The sequence below is a fragment of the Ursus maritimus genome (assembly GCF_017311325.1).
Source record: "Ursus maritimus isolate PB19 chromosome Y unlocalized genomic scaffold, ASM1731132v1 scaffold_Y2, whole genome shotgun sequence".
NCBI classification, from domain to species: Eukaryota; Metazoa; Chordata; class Mammalia; order Carnivora; family Ursidae; genus Ursus; species Ursus maritimus.
Genome location: NW_024423335.1, coordinates 214,756 through 232,280, shown reverse-complemented (window position 1 = coordinate 232,280; position 17,525 = coordinate 214,756). Strand labels below are relative to the sequence as shown.

The 17,525-nt window shown below is 34.2% G+C and overlaps 1 protein-coding gene across 1 annotated transcript in view; it reads left to right on the top strand.

The window, feature by feature from the left end:
- The window catches only part of LOC103680202 (probable ubiquitin carboxyl-terminal hydrolase FAF-X), a gene marked incomplete at its 5' end in the record, with an annotated part of 112,629 nt that overhangs the window by 82,776 nt on the left and 12,328 nt on the right, over positions 1–17,525 (top strand). The window contains 9 exons of the mRNA XM_040636049.1: positions 169–391; positions 2,158–2,378; positions 4,413–4,603; positions 10,998–11,171; positions 12,190–12,331; positions 13,415–14,162; positions 15,059–15,182; positions 15,794–16,019; positions 16,554–16,683. Coding sequence (XP_040491983.1) covers positions 169–391; positions 2,158–2,378; positions 4,413–4,603; positions 10,998–11,171; positions 12,190–12,331; positions 13,415–14,162; positions 15,059–15,182; positions 15,794–16,019; positions 16,554–16,683 — 2,179 coding nt within the window. The remainder of the gene's footprint in view (positions 1–168; positions 392–2,157; positions 2,379–4,412; positions 4,604–10,997; positions 11,172–12,189; positions 12,332–13,414; positions 14,163–15,058; positions 15,183–15,793; positions 16,020–16,553; positions 16,684–17,525) is intronic.

The window sequence follows — 17,525 nt, the reverse complement described above, 5'->3', positions numbered from 1 at the left end:
AGTGTGAAATAGAATTTCATTTTATTATTTGAGAATCCAAATTTAATGTAAAATATAAACAGGTGTATTTTCTCAAATAAATATAAAAAGATTTCCTTCCAAGGTACACTTTTTCCTAGAATATATATTATTGCTAATAATATGTGATCTGTTTTTTCAACTCTTTAGGAATTAATTGATGATTTCATCTTTCCGGCTTCCAAAGTTTACTTGCAATGTATGAGAAATGGAGAACTGCCAGCTGAGCAGGCTATCCCAGTCTGTAGTTCACCTGCTACCATCAATGCTGGTTTTGAACTACTTGTAGCATTAGCTGTTGGCTGTGTAAGGAACCTCAAACAAATAGTAGACTGTTTGACTGAAATGTATTACATAGGCACAGCAATAACTAGTAAGTATTGTAACTTACAAAGTTGTTTTGTTCGTTCGGATATCTCCATGTTTAAAATTCTGGGGTGTTTTTTCTTTTACAAAATGTTTCGTGTGTGTGTGTTTTTAGCAACTACTTACTAGTTTAATAATTTTAATAATCAAATGTAATTAAGACCATTCTAAATACTCAAAAACAGACTATGATAAGCACAGAGCCTTACAAATGAAAATTCTCCAGTTATATTTAAATGCCTTTATATAGGTGTTCCAAGTAATTTGGCAAAATGTTCTGTTTCATCAAATATAAAATAAAATTTAAACTCAAGAAGCCAAATTTGATGCTCCTTAGTATTTAAAACTAAAAATACAAAGAATTAAAAAAGAAAGTCTATGAATGGAGAGAGATGCAGGCCCTCACTCTCAAATCAGGCAAAGTTATCTTAATGTGAGTTTTAAAAAAGTTAAACTTTTGAAGATTACAGTGTGAAAAGATATCACGTGCATTTTATTATGTTCTCACTTAATGCCACATTAGTCTTATTCCATTGAAAGCTGTCTTTGGCTCTTATTAGAACTAAACTCAAAGAGAAGGGAATAATTAATAAAAATTAGAGTAAATAAGAACATAAAATCTATTTAAGAGCAGACCGTGGGTTTGCTAATACAACATACGGAACTAATGCATGAGTACATCAAGAGTAACCTTTAAGAACATCTGAAATTATCTTCGTTTTCTTGTCTTTCAGAGTATAAGAAACTTTTCATTCAAATTTTTAGAGTTTCTAGACAAAAGTTATATTTTTTGGTACTGTGGAATCTACATAGATGTTTAAAAACTTAGTTTTGTTTCTCTAAATTTATGTAGCTTATGAATTGTATGGTTATTTCATTCACATATAGAAGAAGACTTAAGACCAAAGGTACTAAACTTCCTTCCAATTCCATATTCCTGTTTCAGAAATTGTGTATGCATATGCAATTTGTATATCTGTTTGTCTGTTTAGAATTTTTCTTTTTTTTTTTTTTAAGGTTTTTTGTTTATGTAAGAGAGAACACACACACATACAAGCAGGGGGAGAGGCAAAGGAAGAGAATCCCAAGCACACTCCGCACTTAGTGCAGAGCCCTGTATGGGGCTGGATCTCACAACCCTGAGATCATAACAAACCGAAACAGAGTCGGACGCTCAACCATCTGAGCCACCGAGGCGCCCCTAAATTTTTTTCTTTTTAACACAAATTCGGTTATACTGCATACAGCATTCTTCACTTTCTTTTATTTAGTTCTGCATTCAATAAAAATCTAATGGCACATAAAGATCCATCTCATTCTACTTATTGGCCATATAATTTGCAATTTAGTATATTCTTGATTTATGTAATCTGTTTCCCAGATAGTGCTTGATGTTCAGATTATTTTCAATTTATAGAAGGTGATGGAGGATATAAAGTGATTTATGGCTCTAACAGACCTTTGAAATTCCTCAAAATAAAATTGTGGGCATAGGCAAAGCAGTTTTCACTCATAGTTTACACAAAGAAATTTAGTATTATACTGTCTTATATGACTTTAGCAGATGGTCATAGAAGCAGCATCAGTAAAATGCGGACTCAGTAGTTCTTAGAAAGGATCTGTATGATGGTACTGAAATAAAAATTTGGAGCACCAGTTACAGATGGCTGTAGTACTGATGGAATTATTGCTAATATTAACTTATCACCATAACACAGTGGCCAGCAGACAGAGTCATTATTATCGTCTTATGAGGATCTTTTCTTCTTTCAGCTTGTGAAGCTCTTACTGAGTGGGAGTATCTGCCACCTGTTGGACCCCGCCCATCGAAAGGATTTGTGGGACTCAAAAATGCTGGTGCTACTTGTTACATGAACTCTGTGATCCAACAGCTATACATGATTCCTTCTATCAGAAACAGTATTCTGGCTGTGGAAGGCACAGGTAGTGATGTAGATGATGATATGTTCGGTGATGAGAAGCAGGACAGTGAGGTAAATCTTCCATTTTATTTTTTCTGTGTTTCAAAGACTTGATTACCAGATACTCTTTTTTTCTCTTAGAATATTATTTTTCTTGTAGGACTTTTTTGAACTGCTTTTGATGACAGGACAAGAATCTTTGAGCTACTATCTCTGGCATATCATAGTGCTTATTATCTAACAGACTTTCAACTGAAGTTGATAATCTTTATTACAACTTTTCTGTTTGTTCTTCAAAGCAGCAGTTAATGTAATCATGTTTTGTGCAGTGTGGTAAGTAAAATGCAGTGTTATAAAGTAAATATCTTTTATTTTTAAATAATTTATATTTTTATTTTTTTATCTTTTGAGGTATATTGTTCTCTTTTTCCTTTTATATTATTTATCAGTTTCACCACCTACGCTTATTCTTAGAATACTCTTAATATTGTTCTCATATTATGATTTTTTCCTAATATAAAACCAAACTTGTTTGCTACTTTAAATAATAATACTATATGATCCTGTTAACAATACTAGTAAATAGTAGGGATGTGGCCATGCTACCAGGAGTATCCAGTACAGAACATCAGAAAGTTGTGTGTTAGTGGCAAATCAGAGTATGTAAAACTAAGATGTAGCTCTTTATACATTAATATGAAGGACTTAACTTTTAGTTATTGTTTATATCAAACTGTGTTTATTTTTCTTCTCCTTTTTCCTTTACACAAGTTCATAGGAATTAATAGAGAAGACAGAAAATACTCTAATTGTAGTAAGTGGTTTTTCCCCCATTCCTATAGTTCTTGCCTTCGGTGACCAAAACTAGTTTGGCTGTCTAGTGGTCATGGAGATTCTGCAACATTCAGCTGCCTGCACTCTTCTCATATTTGACAAATTACACCATCCAGGCATTAGTATCTGGATATGTTTATTTTATTTATTTGTTTTTTTAAGAATCCCCATATGAGGTGCCCACACCAGTACCTGGTTAAGAACCAGTGTTTCAGAGAAAACTGGGATATAAATCTTAGTTTTGCTTTGTTCATATTACTGGTAGGATGATGAATTAAACATAAATAGATAGGCTAACCATACTGGCAAAATGCAGAAAATTTGGACAAGATGCCAAATTTCTTTTGCTACTTGATAACCCTATGCTTTACAGTGTTTGAAAAATACATTGTGGTGGTCTGTTTACTATGTTGCTTTCCTAGAGTGTGACCTTCTCAGTGGCAAGAACTGAGTGTTGTCTACTTCTGTCATAAGCTTCTGACACAGAGCAAACAATATAAAACGGTGTTCAGTGCTCTGTAAAACAACTAAATTTTGCTGTATAGTATGATTAAGACCTTCAGAGCTTTTGTCAATGCTGTTTTTACCAAAGGTAGCTTTAATTGTATTTATTAATCCACATAAATTATTTCATATAATCTGTGAAGAATTCATTATCTCTGGAAGAAAATGAATCCTGGAAAGGCTAACTTATTTCCTCAAAAGTTATTTATAACAAATATTCATTTATCTCAATCTAGGCTACTGAATATTAAATCTTTTTTTCTTATACTATACCCAGTGGATGTTCAGGATTCTTCTTCTTCCTCTTCCCCTTCCCGTTCTTCCTCTTCTTTTTTTTTAAGTTTTATTAATTTATTTTAGAGAGAGAAAAACAGCATGAACAGGAAGGAAAGAGGGAGAGAATATTAAGCAGACTCCCGCTGAGTGCAGAGCATAATGCAGGGCTTGAGATCATGACCTGAGGCAAAAACAAGAGTTGGACACTTAACTGTCACCCAGGCACCCCTCAGGATTATTCTTTTATGATTTTTAAATGATAACTCATCTGTGAAATTATAGGAATAAGCACTAATACTGTAAATTGAAAGTTGTGTGCTTTGGAAACATGAAATGTAAAGTAATGCAGATCATTCATTCACTGATTTTATTTGTCTCAACTTCTAAAGTTAGATTAGCTCATCAATGATGGGTTTTTCTTTATTTGTTTTTGGTTTTGGTGTTTTGTGTTTTTTTGTTTTTTTGTTTGTTTGTTTGTTTTTTGGTCTTTAGAGTAATGTTGATCCCCGAGATGATGTATTTGGATATCCTCATCAATTTGAAGACAAACCAGCTTTGAGTAAGACCGAAGATAGGAAAGAATACAATATTGGTGTCCTACGACATCTTCAAGTCATCTTTGGTCATTTAGCTGCTTCCCGACTACAATACTATGTGCCCAGAGGATTTTGGAAACAGTTCAGGTATATTGTGGGTGGATGATAATTTTGATTTTATAAAAATTTCAGTATATTAAGTTTAAATTTGTGTATATGTAACAATGTATTGTTATTTAATATTTAAACAATGGTGATATTCTAACGCCCTTCTTAGTTTTTTTCTTTATCTTTGTCTTGCTGGAAGGACATAAGAATTACCATATAAAGGGAGGCAGGCTGTATTCTTTAGTTTTAAGATGTAATTAACTTTTTATTGGGAAAAACTTCTGCAAAAACAGAGTGCTAATATGTAGTCATCTCTTGGATTCAGCAATTCTCAACTGAAACATAACTTAGACATTATATATACATATAATATATGTAGCTTTTTCATTTATGTATCTCTTTTTAAAATAAGCATAAGCATGATATCACCACACCTAAATAAAAACTCTGTAATATCAATATATTGAAGTTACGGTTTAAATTTACCAAGTTGTTTAATTTTTCTTAATAGTGTGGTTTTTTTTTAATTCAGGATCAGAACCCATCTACTGCAGTTGGCTGATAGTTCTATGTGTATATATGTAGATCTCTGTATGATAGATTTGTGTATATATATGAACTAAAATCACACTATCAATATATAAATTTTTGTCTTACACAAATTGAAGTGTTCATCTAGGTCAAAAGACTGATTTGCATGTATACTATTTCTTTCAAGATCTATGCTCTTTTAGTTTTATCACCTGCATAGACCTTTCTCTCCACTCTAGCTATTTCAGTATTTTGTTTTTCCTAAGTTATCTTGTGTCTGACTCAAGATTTTATTCAATAGTCTAGTCAACATTGCTTGTTTTTCCAAATTACTATGCTACTGTATTTCTAATTTTTATCTGAAAATCTTTCATCCAGTTGTTTGTACATGTGTGTATGTATTATGTATCTATATATTTCTACATACATAGCAGGATATGTAGATGGTTAGTTTTGCTCTTGAATTACGTGTTTACTAAATTTGTAATGTATTTGTACTTAAATATGTTTTTGTCTTCACAGTTACTTTCTCCATTTAATGGGAGACCTCACAATTTGTCTGCACTTTTATGCTACCTATATTCTAGACACATAACATGAAATTCACCATCATGAATCATAACTATTTAAAAATGTACAATTCAGTGCCAGTTTAATGCATTCAAAATGCTATTCCTGTTTTCCCTTCTTCTGACACATCAACAACAAAAAATTAATGTTCTTTCTATATGAATTTGCCCATTTTCATTATTTCATGTATTTTTAATTATGTAATATGGCATTTTTCATCCAGCTTCTTTCACAAAGCAATAAATAATGTTTTCATCCATTTTTTAGCTTGTATCAGGACTGCGTTTCATGGCTGAAATGATAGTCCATTGTGTGGATGGATAGTCCACACAGTTTGTTTCTTTCATCAATAGATGGACATTTCAGTGGTTTCTTTCTTTTGGTAATTTGAATAGTGCTTCTATCACCATTCATGTTATATGAGTTTTTGTATGAGATTACATTTTTATTTCATTGGTATATATGTGAGCAGTGTAGGTGCTGGGTCATATGGTCATTCTGCTTATCTTTCAAGAGCAACCAAACTGTTCCATGTCCTTTATGTCATTTTACTTTGCCACCACCAAAATTTGATGGTTGCGGTTTTTTAACAATCAGTATTTTTTTTTTCATTTTTTGTGTTTTCCTTTTCTCTTTTTTCCATTTGTTTTTGTGATAGCCTTCCTAATTGGTGTCGAGTGATACCTTATTGTGGTTTTAATTTGCATTTCCGTCATGAATAATAGTGTTGAATAGCTCAATGTATTTATTGTTTTGTTATTTTGCTTTAAGGAAAGTGTCTATTCAAGTACTTTCTCCATGTCTATTTGCTACTGTGTTATGAAGAGTTCTTTGTATAATCACTGTAGTAGGCACTTACAGATAAGTGATGTACAGATATTTTCTCCCATTCTGTCGATTTGCTTTTCACTGTCTTGGTAGTTCCTTTAATGCACAAAATTTTTAAAATTTGAGGATAGCCCTTTTACCTATTTTTCATTTTTCAGGTTTCCACTCTAATGCATTATTTTCTTATTGTTCTAAAATGTGTATGACATAAACAAGCATTTTAAATGGTTTTTGGTGTACAATTCATTGGCATTGAGTACATTTACATTTTGTGCACCATCACTGAAATCCAGGACCTTTTTCTTTCATTTTTTTCTAAACTGAAATTCTCTATGCATCAGTAATAATCCCCCATACTGATTTTTACATGTTGATTTTTATATCTTGCAACTTTGCTGAATTTGTGCCTTGAATTCTTTCAGTGTTTGTGGAATCTTTAGTATTTCCAGTTTAGATACTTATGTTTCTTAATTTGCCAGTTGTTATTGGCTAATAGACCTTCCAATTCTATGAAGAAATAAGGAATCCCTCCCTCTTTCCTGATCTTAGAAAAAAGCTTTCAGTCTTTAACTATTTGACCATAACCTTAAATCATATGTATTAATATTGACCCCAAATGGATTAAATATGTAAACTAAGAAATAAATTTATAAAATATAAACAAAGGCAGAATACGTTAGATTTTGCAGTGATTTCTTGGTATAACACTAACTAATAAACAAGAAAATATCGCAGCATTCTATTTCTGGCTAGAATATTCTCAAGTAGTGAAAGGGAAACAAGTACCTTCATTCGCAAAGGGATATATGCGAAGAATTTCCTCACAAAGTTCCGCTGGAGGGGGATAATTTACCAGAGAAAATTGGGAATTTCACAAATAAAAGAAGAATATCAGAAATGTGAAATAATGTGTACTCACAGTATTCTGTTTTTCTTTTATGATTTAGTTTGTATAAATATGGAAAGCAAAAATAATAATGAAAAGGAAATCATTCGATATATTATTAATGTAACACATTTAACATTTATAACAAAGAGAAAAATAAAGGCCATTATTTGGCCTCGAGTCGTCTCTGTTTTTGTTTTTTAAAGATTTTATTTATTCGAGAGAGAGAAAGAGAGTATGAGCAAGGAGAAAGGCAGAGGGAGAGGGAGCAGCAGACTTCCCATTGAGCAGGGAATGTGAAGCAGGACTCTTGATATGGGATTAGATCCCAGGACGGTGAGATCATGACCTGAGCTGAAGGCACACACTTAACCTGAGACACTCAGGTACCTCGCTTCTGTATGTTATATGAATGTCAAAAAATAAACTCTAGGGGCACATGGGTGACTTAGTGGTTAAGTGTCTGCCTTCAGCTCATGGCGTGATCCCAGCGTTCTGGGATCAAGCCGCACATCAGGCTCTTCTGCTGGGAGCCTGCTTCTTCCTCTCCCACTCCCCCTGTGTTCCCACTCTCGCTGGCTGTCTCTCTGTCTGTCAAATAAATAAAATCTTTAAAAAAAGAAAAAACTCTACATGATGAGTTATTACTATTTATAGAGCAAACACTAAAAAATAACATGTAAACAGCCAACAGATTCGTTGAAGTAGAAAAATATAATTAAATAATTCCCAAAAGAGAAGGAAAAACTGATACACAAACAAAATAATAGGATAATATGCCTAAATTCAGTTATATATTATAAAATGAAATTGGTCCAATTAAAAGCCACAGATTGTTAGATGAGATTAAAAAACAACCCTCAATTATCTGCACCATGCAAGAAATCAAATTTAAATTTAATGCTGTGAATTAAAGAGATGAAAGCATATGTGAGATCAGTACTTGTATGGGATTGGTAAAATAAATGTGGCAACACCAAATACTGGCTAGGGTACTGAGAAATGGGATCACCTGTTACTGGTGTGAATATAAAATAATTTGACTATCCTAGAAAGCAATTTCGCAGTTTCTTATATAATCCAGTAGTGCAGAGAAAAGAAATTTTAGGTTGACACCAAAACTTGCACATAGATATTCAGAGCAGCTCTGAGTAGCCCCAGACTGGGAATAACCAAGATGTTCTTCCACAGCTCAGTAGTTAAATGAATTGGTATACCCATTTAGATACTAAAAAACAATGAACTCGGTACATGCAGCAACTTTGGTGAATCTCAGCATTTTGGTGAGTAAAAAAGGCCAACTCCAAAAGGCTACCTACTATATAATTCTCTCCAACTAAAATGTTTGAAATGACAAAGTTTAAGAAATGAAAGACAGGCTAGTGTTTGCCAGAGGTTGGGAATGAGTGGCAGGTAGATGGGTGTGATTGTAGAATGAATGCTTGTGAGATCCTTATGATGGCAACTGTTCTGTATCTTGACAAAGGTAGATACACAAATACACAGAAGTTACAAAATTTCATAAAGCTAAATACCATACAGATAGAAGTAGAATAGAAGTAAGCCTGTAGAAATCTTAGTAACACTAGAACTTGTACCAGTATCAGTACCTGATAGTGATATTATTCTATAGATTTGTAAGATGTTACCATTGGGGGTAACTGTGCATAAGGCACAGAGAGCATATTTTGTGTTATTTTTTAGAACTCTTTGTGATTCTACAGTTACCTCAAAATTGTTTTTAAAAACCAAATCGTACGAGCACCTGAGTGCTTAGTCGGTTAAGCATCTGCCTCTAGCTCAGGTCATAATCCCAGGGTCTTGGGATCGAGTTCCTAGTTGGGCTCCCTGCTCAGTGGGGAGTCTGCTTCTCCCTCTCCCACTCCCCTCCCATTTGTGCTTTCTCACTATCTTTGTCATGCTTTCTCAAATAAATAAGATCTTTTTAAAAAATAAAAATTTAAAAAATAAAAACAAAATGGTAGGAAAAAACTGTTAGTGATCCAGACACTAATGCCAGAAAAGTTGAAAGAGCAAACTCAAAGTAACTTTGAAAAACAGTACTTCAGCTCAATACTATAAAAAAATGAGAGAATTTCATTTCTAGAAATTAAGACTATGGAAGGGTTTGACTACTAACATGGTAGCATTAGGAGATGTGGTGTGGGAGGTGAGGACGGAGGTATGGTTCTGATATATTGATTGTGGTGGTCATTACAAAACTGTGCATTTCGTAATGTAAATACTGTGCTCCAAAAAGAGTGAATGTTTTTTATTTAAATTAAATTTAAATATAAATTTAAAATTAATTTTTCAAAAATAATCATCTAAAAATAAAAAATAAGCAGCTAGTTTTTTAAATGGTAAAAGCATACCACACACGAAAGATATCTTAAATAAATATCTTACCAAATTTAACATTTTACCATGTTTTGCTGAAAATATGTTTTATTCTCTATGTATATTATTATTCTGTAACCATTAAATGTTACTAATACCATCTGGGGCATCTGGGTGGCTCAGTCGTTAAGCATCTGCCTTTGGCTCAGGGCGTGATCCTGGTGTTCTGGGATTGAGCCCCACATCAGGCTCCTGCACTGGGAGCCTGCTTCTTCCTCTCCCACTCCCCCTGCTTGTGTTCCCTCTCTTGCTGGCTGTCTGTGTCAAATAAATAAATAAAATCTTTTTTTTTAAATGTTACTAATACCATCCATAACTTGGCTATTAGCAACAACAGTTCTCATTTTTTGTTCATACACTTGGTATTTTGTCTTCTCAGGATCTGTTGGCCTAAATTTTTTGTTGTTGTCTTAATTTCTTTTAAGTAAACTACTCGCAATTCGGGGCTCAAGCTCACAACCCTGAAATCAGGAGTTGCGTGCTCTATTGACTAAGCCAGCCAGGCAGACCTGGACTGAATCATAAATTCATTTAGATTACTGGAAATTACTCTAGAACAGGACAAAGCTTTCCCTTTTTCATTTGGAAAAATCACTTTAAGAATAAATGATTGTGAACTTTGCAATATGGCATGGAAGATTTAAACAAAACTAAATGTCAGGGTAGTAGTAACTTACAACAACCATTTAAGAATGGGTTTTCTGCGGTGCCTGGGTAGCGCAGTCGTTAAGCGTCTGCCTTCGGCTCAGGGCGTGATCCTGGCGTTCCGGGATTGAGTCCCACATCAGGCTCCTCGGCTGGGAGCCTGCTTCTTGCTGTCACATAAATAAATAAAATCTTTAAAAAAAAAAAAAAAAAAAGAATGGGTTTTCTTTCTGCATGTTAATGTTCTTTACTTGAATTCAAAATGCCCAAAATCCGTGTTTCATATAGAAGACATCATTCTTTTTTTTTTTTTCAGATGCCATTTTTAAAGTCTGCTACCCATAATGTCATGGTAATTCTTTGATAATGGAGTACAGTTTTTACTGTGAACTTCACTTCCACTACCATTGCTACTCAGTAGATAGTGTTTATTGCTTTATTTCCGCTTCCTATATGAATAAAGGCTCAGCTTACGTTTCTGACATTTTTGTTGTGGTTATGAAAAGTAAAATATAGGTATTCTAGGGGCATAGTGTAGTTCTTAGCTTTATTCTGTTTTTTTTTTTCCCTCAGGCTTTGGGGTGAACCTGTTAATCTTCGTGAACAACATGATGCCTTAGAGTTTTTTAATTCTTTGGTGGATAGTTTAGATGAAGCTCTAAAAGCTTTAGGACATCCAGCTATACTAAGTCAAGTCCTGGGAGGTTCCTTTGCTGATCAGAAGATTTGCCAAGGGTGCCCCCATAGGTAAGTGCTAATTAAGGTTTTTATTGTTCCAATTTTATGTAAGCTGAAGGCTTAACCAGCTAAGGCACCTGGGCACACCAGGGAGAGAGGATCTTAAGCAGGCTTCACACACCCCCATAAATTACTACTTAAATATATAAGGTAGCAAGCAGTATGAGAGAATATAAAGAACCTAACCAGTGAGGTCAAACAAGTATAACTTCAGATGACCACTTTTCCTCAAGAACTACACCAACTTTTTTTTTTTTAAGATTTTATTTATTTATTTGACAGAGACAGCGAGAGAGGGAACACAAGCAAGGGAAGTGTGAGAGGGAGCCGGAAGTAGGGCTTGATCCCAGAATGCTGCGATCATGATCTGAGCCAACGGCAGATGCTTAACCAACTGAGCCACCCAGGTGCCCCAAGTGCACCAACTCTTTGATAGCCCCCCCTCCCATCTCCACTCTAGTTCCTTATCTGTGAAATAGGTGTGGATTTTTTTTTTCTAGCAGGTTTTTTATGAAGGTGATGATAAGCAATAATATGTATAAGGAATCTAATGGGGTACGTGGGTGGCTCAGTAGTATAACTCTCTGCCTTCAGCTCAGGTCATAAGCCCAGGGTCCTGGGATTGAGTCCCATGCTAGGCTCCCTGCTCAGCAGAGAGCGTGCTTCTCTCTCTGCCTCTGCCCCCTGCTCCTTTTCTCTCTCTCTCTTACTCCTATCTAAAATAAATAAATAAAATCTTAAAAAAAAAAAAAGAATCCAATATAGGGGCACTTGCCTCGCTTAGTAAGGATGAGTTTCTTGATCTTGGGTTCATGAGATTGGGCCCCTAATATATTGCCCACACAACTAAGTGATAACTGTAAATTTATTTAAGATAACTATAAGCTTACTAATAATACTTTGGCTAATGTATTTGAATGATATAATAAAGACTAAAAATGTATTTTGGATCAATTTTACAACTAAAGGATAACTGGAAACCTAAGGAATAAATCTTTTTGCTTGTCTCTTAAAATAATATCTTTAGATACGAGTGTGAAGAATCTTTTACAACTCTGAATGTAGATATAAGAAATCACCAAAACCTTCTTGATTCTTTGGAACAGTATATCAAGGGAGATTTATTGGAAGGTGCAAATGCATATCGATGTGAAAAATGTGACAAAAAGGTATGTATTGTCTGGTTTTAAAAATCAATGATAACGTTTAACAGAACTGCAAGATGTCAGAGTTGCTTGGTTCAACCTCAAAATTTACCACTCTATCTCTGCTTTGTTAAGTTATGGCAGAGAGGCAGTCACAAGTTAAGATTTGTCTGGGAAACTATTGAGAGAAAATAAAGCCGGTGGACTAGAAAAAAACATTTCATTTGGATGATTCATTTTAGATTTCATAGTTGCTATTGAATTCCTCAAACCAGAAGGGCTGATAATAGAAAACACTGTTTCTCTTTTATATTCCAGGTTACTCTATATGTTTAGAATCACTCATTTTATTTGGTTACATCAGATTTTCATAACCACTTACTTTTTTTTTAAACACCGGATTCGGTTTTTTCCAACCCAACCAATTAATTTTATTCCAGTCACATAAGCAGCTAGAGATGGGATGATAATATGTCTTTGAAGATAGATATTACACAATTATTTTTCAGAGCCCTACTCGCATCTCCTAACTACGTATTAATCTGACATTAAACACCACTTAGATCATGATCTCTAAAGCCACAATATTGTCTGCTATCTACAGGTCTCAGACAGTTTCCTGTAAGGTAGTCTGTTTTTTACACATCCTGCCACTCTTCCTCCCCATATTTTGAACTGTGGACCTTGAGTTAGGAGTTTTTCAGAACACTGAGAATTAAATACATTAATATGTGTGTAGCATTTAGCATATTATGTGGCCGTAAATGCTATATGTATTAGATGCTCTTATTACGTATAATATTTCTTAGGTTTGTTCCCAGCATTCTCTGTTCATTAGCATAAAAATAAACATCAGAAAAGTAACATGATCAGATAGAAGTAGAAGTGTGGAAACATGTAGCCATTAATTTCTGCATAACATGAGACAACAGTTACATATTTTTAGGCTCAGTATAAATGTTTTGAAAAAGTAGTAACCAAATGATCTGTGTATTCATTATCATGTACTGATGTATTTCTGAATAAATCCAGATCATAAAGTTTTAAATTTTTTTATGTTTTATTTGGGTTATAGAAGCACCTGTTTATATTCACTGTTTATTGTAGGTTGACACAGTAAAGCGCTTGCTGATTAAAAAGTTGCCTCCTGTTCTTGCTATCCAATTGAAACGATTTGACTATGACTGGGAAAGAGAATGTGCAATTAAATTCAATGATTATTTCGAATTTCCACGAGAGCTGGATATGGAACCTTACACAGTACCAGGTGTTGCAAAACTGGAAGGAAATAATATAAACCCAGACAGTCAGTTGATACAACAGATTGAGCAGTCTGAAAGTGAGACAGCAGGAAGCACGAAATACAGACTTGTGGGTGTGCTTGTACACAGTGGCCAAGCAAGTGGAGGACATTATTATTCTTACATCATTCAAAGGAATGGTAAAGATGGTGAGAGAAATCACTGGTATAAATTTGATGACGGAGATGTAACAGAATGTAAAATGGATGATGATGAAGAAATGAAGAACCAGTGTTTTGGTGGAGAGTACATGGGAGAAGTATTTGATCATATGATGAAGCGGATGTCATACAGGCGGCAGAAAAGATGGTGGAATGCTTATATACTTTTTTATGAACGAATGGACACAATAGACCAAGATGATGAGATGATAAGATATATATCAGAGCTTACTATCACAAGACCCCATCAAATTATGTCACCAGCCATTGAGAGAAATGTTCGAAAACAAAATGTGCAATTCATGCATAATCGAATGCAGTACAGTTTAGAATATTTTCAGTTTGTGAAAAAACTGCTTACATGTAACGGTATTTATCTAAGCCCTGCTCCAGGTAAGTTTCTGCATTTAGCTTCCTATCAATAAAGAGTAATTTTTATTTCACTTCCAGGATTTTTTATCAGCCATAAGTGCATATTAATATTTTCCTTCAGCTTTCTGAAGGTTTCCTTCAGTATCCTTCACCTTTCCTTATCTTTTTTTTTTTTTTCAGNNAAACGATTAGCCTCATTTTATTTTAAAATTGTCAGCTTTTTAATTTTTATTAAAGGTATTTATGTATTTAGTTAGTTAGTTAGTTATTTGTCAGAGAGAGGGAGAGACCATTATGTGAGGGGAATGAGGGGCAGAGCAGGCAGAGGGTAAAGCAGACTCCCTGCCTAGCAAGAACCTCATATAGGACTTGCTCTCGGAACCCCAGGATCATTTGACCAGAGTCAAAGGCAGACAGTTAACCCACTGAGCCACACAGGCATCCCTATGTCAGCATTTTTAGTTCATCATGTTAAAGTCAAATATCTAAGATACCTGTATTTTTGAGTAGTGACAGTATCTAGAAACGTAGAAGAGCTTTTATTTATAACAATTTAACTCCAACATTAGTTTGAAACATGGTTTGATAAAGGGCTAAGATAGGCACTAAATACTACTTCTGGCAAAGATCTTTTTAACATTGGGCGTTTGTTTAAATACATTTAAATTGGGGTGCCTGGGTGGCTCAGTCGTTAAGCGTCTGCCTTCGGCTCAGGGCATGATCCTGGGCATTCTGGGGTCGAGCCCCACATCAGGCTCCTCCCCTATGATCCTGCTTCTTCCTCCCCCACTCCTCCTGCTTGTGTTCCCTCTCTCGCTGGCTGTCTCTCTCTGTCAAATAAATAAATAAAATCTTTAAAATAAATAAATACATACATACATTTAAATTGTCTGATTATATATATTTTTTTTTTAAAGGACAAGATCACTTGTTGCCTGAAGCAGAAGAAATCACTATGATTAGTATTCAGCTCGCAGCTAGATTCCTCTTTACCACTGGATTTCACACCAAGAAAATTGTCCGTGGCCCTGCCAGTGATTGGTACATGACTGAATTTTATACATATTATACTCAGAGTTGGTTTGCATCAATACTGCACTGCTTATTTTTCCCTAGCCATGAGACTCTTATTTGAAACATAGGATAAAAATTTTGTAGTAATATTGAAAAGAATATTAAAATTGCTTAATCTTAGTATGCTTTCTAGTCAAAAATTGACTCCTATTTCTACTAAATTGTATCTTTTTCTGTTTCATCATGAAAGTTTTAAGCTTTATCTAGATGGAATTTGACTTTAGTTTAAAAATATAGAAGATTTTTTTTTTAAGTGTTTATGGTCTTAAACTTCTAATTGTAAAAATATGGAGGACATTATAATACTTTGATCAAACGGCTGTTTTCAGCATCTTTCACAGTAGAAGATCACTCCCATCAGGAAGTAATTTGAAAATACATTTGCATCAACCTGTACAAGTTCTCATTGAATTCATTTTGTGACTAGCAGTTCTGATGATTTACTACAATCAACCATGACCTTTAATTGTAGAGAACTTGCTTTTTTATTTGATTCATAGAAGTCTGTTGCTTCGCTATAGAAATCAAAACAGAAGCACATTAATAAAAGTTGATATTCATTTATTTTTCTGTTTTAGGTATGATGCACTGTGCATTCTACTCCGTCATAGCAAAAATGTGCGTTTTTGGTTTGCTCATAATGTTCTTTTTAATGTTTCAAATCGCTTCTCTGAATATCTCCTCGAGTGTCCTAGTGCAGAAGTGAGGGGTGCATTTGCAAAACTTATAGTATTTATTGCACATTTTTCTTTGCAAGATGGGCCTTGTCCTTCATCATTTACATCTCCTGGACTTTCTGGTCAGGTAATTGAAAGCTTTTCTCTAACAATGAAATACAAGTAAATTTTGTTTGCTGCAAGATCAAATTACTAAACATATGCATCTTTTTAACACAGATGCCATATATATATGCAAGCATGCATACATTATTGAGTTTATTAAAATTATTTCACAGCAATGAGTATGATTATTGGGTTCTTTCAGAATGTAAGGAAAATTTCTTCTTTGGTTACTAGCACTTACATAGTAAGTCTTCAGATTACATATTTTCAGGGAGGGTTTACTTTCATAATGCCTAAATTTGAATTTTTTAAGTAGCCTATTTAGCATAAAACTGTACACGTGGATTTTTTTTTTTTTTTTGCAGTTACAACCGTAACACCCACAATGAAATTTCCAGCTCTGCTTCCGTCTCTGTATAAGCAACTGTTTTTAGTAATTTCCTTCCTGATATTTCTGCCTAATGCAGTCATATATATGAACGTATCGTGATACAAACATATGTGGGAAGTATTCTTTCTCCATCTGCTTGCTAATAAAATATTTTATCCTTCACAGGCATGTGATAACTTAAGCTTGAGCGATCACTTACTAAGAGCAGTATTAAATCTCCTCAGAAGGGAAGTTTCAGAGCATGGCCGTCATTTACAGCAATATTTCAATCTGTTTGTAATGTATGCCAATTTAGGTAAGAATGTTTACTAATTCCATATAGTGTATTTCATATTTAGTAGTAAATGATAAATGTATTTTAATGCAGTGATGAGATCTGATTTCTTCTGAAATAGAAGCAGTATTCCATGTTTATGTTGTTAAAATCCATTGCAGATTTTTTGTATCACTTTTTAATGGCAGTTTTCATCCTGGTAATTTATGCGCTTCACAGGTCCTGGTAATTTATACGCTTCATTATTTCCTCTATAGTTGTTAAGTTCAACAAGTATGTCTTGCTCACATTTTTATCTCCTAATGCTGGTTTAAAAAAACTTTCACAGGCTATAATCCCACATGATATGAATCAGAATTCCTAGGGGTAGGAAAAACTATTTTCTGAAAGATCCCAGGTGGTTGTATTTGTCAGGTTTAGGAATAACTTCCTGTGGGGCTCCTGGGTGACTCAGTTGGTTGAGCATCTGCCTTTGGCTCAGGTTGTGATCTCGGGGTCATAAGATCAAGCTCCTCTTCGGGCTCCCTGCTCAGCAGGGAGTCTGCTTTTTCCTGTCCTTCCCCCCTCTCATGCTTTTTCTCTCCCTCACTCTCTCTCAAATAAATAAAATAAAATCCTTTAAAAACATTTTTTTGAAAAAGAATCACTTTCTAAAGATGTTGCCCTGTGCCTGCCTATGTTTTTGTTAAATTGAAGTCAGTGAAAATGTACATAAGTTATTAAATTCTTTTGAAATCAGTATCAGTAACTATTTTTAAATACGCTTTTCTTATTTTAATTTCTTCTTAGTTTTTTTTGTCATGCCCACCGCAACTAGAGCATAAAATTCTTGTGATCAAGGCTTTTTGCACAGTACCACTTAG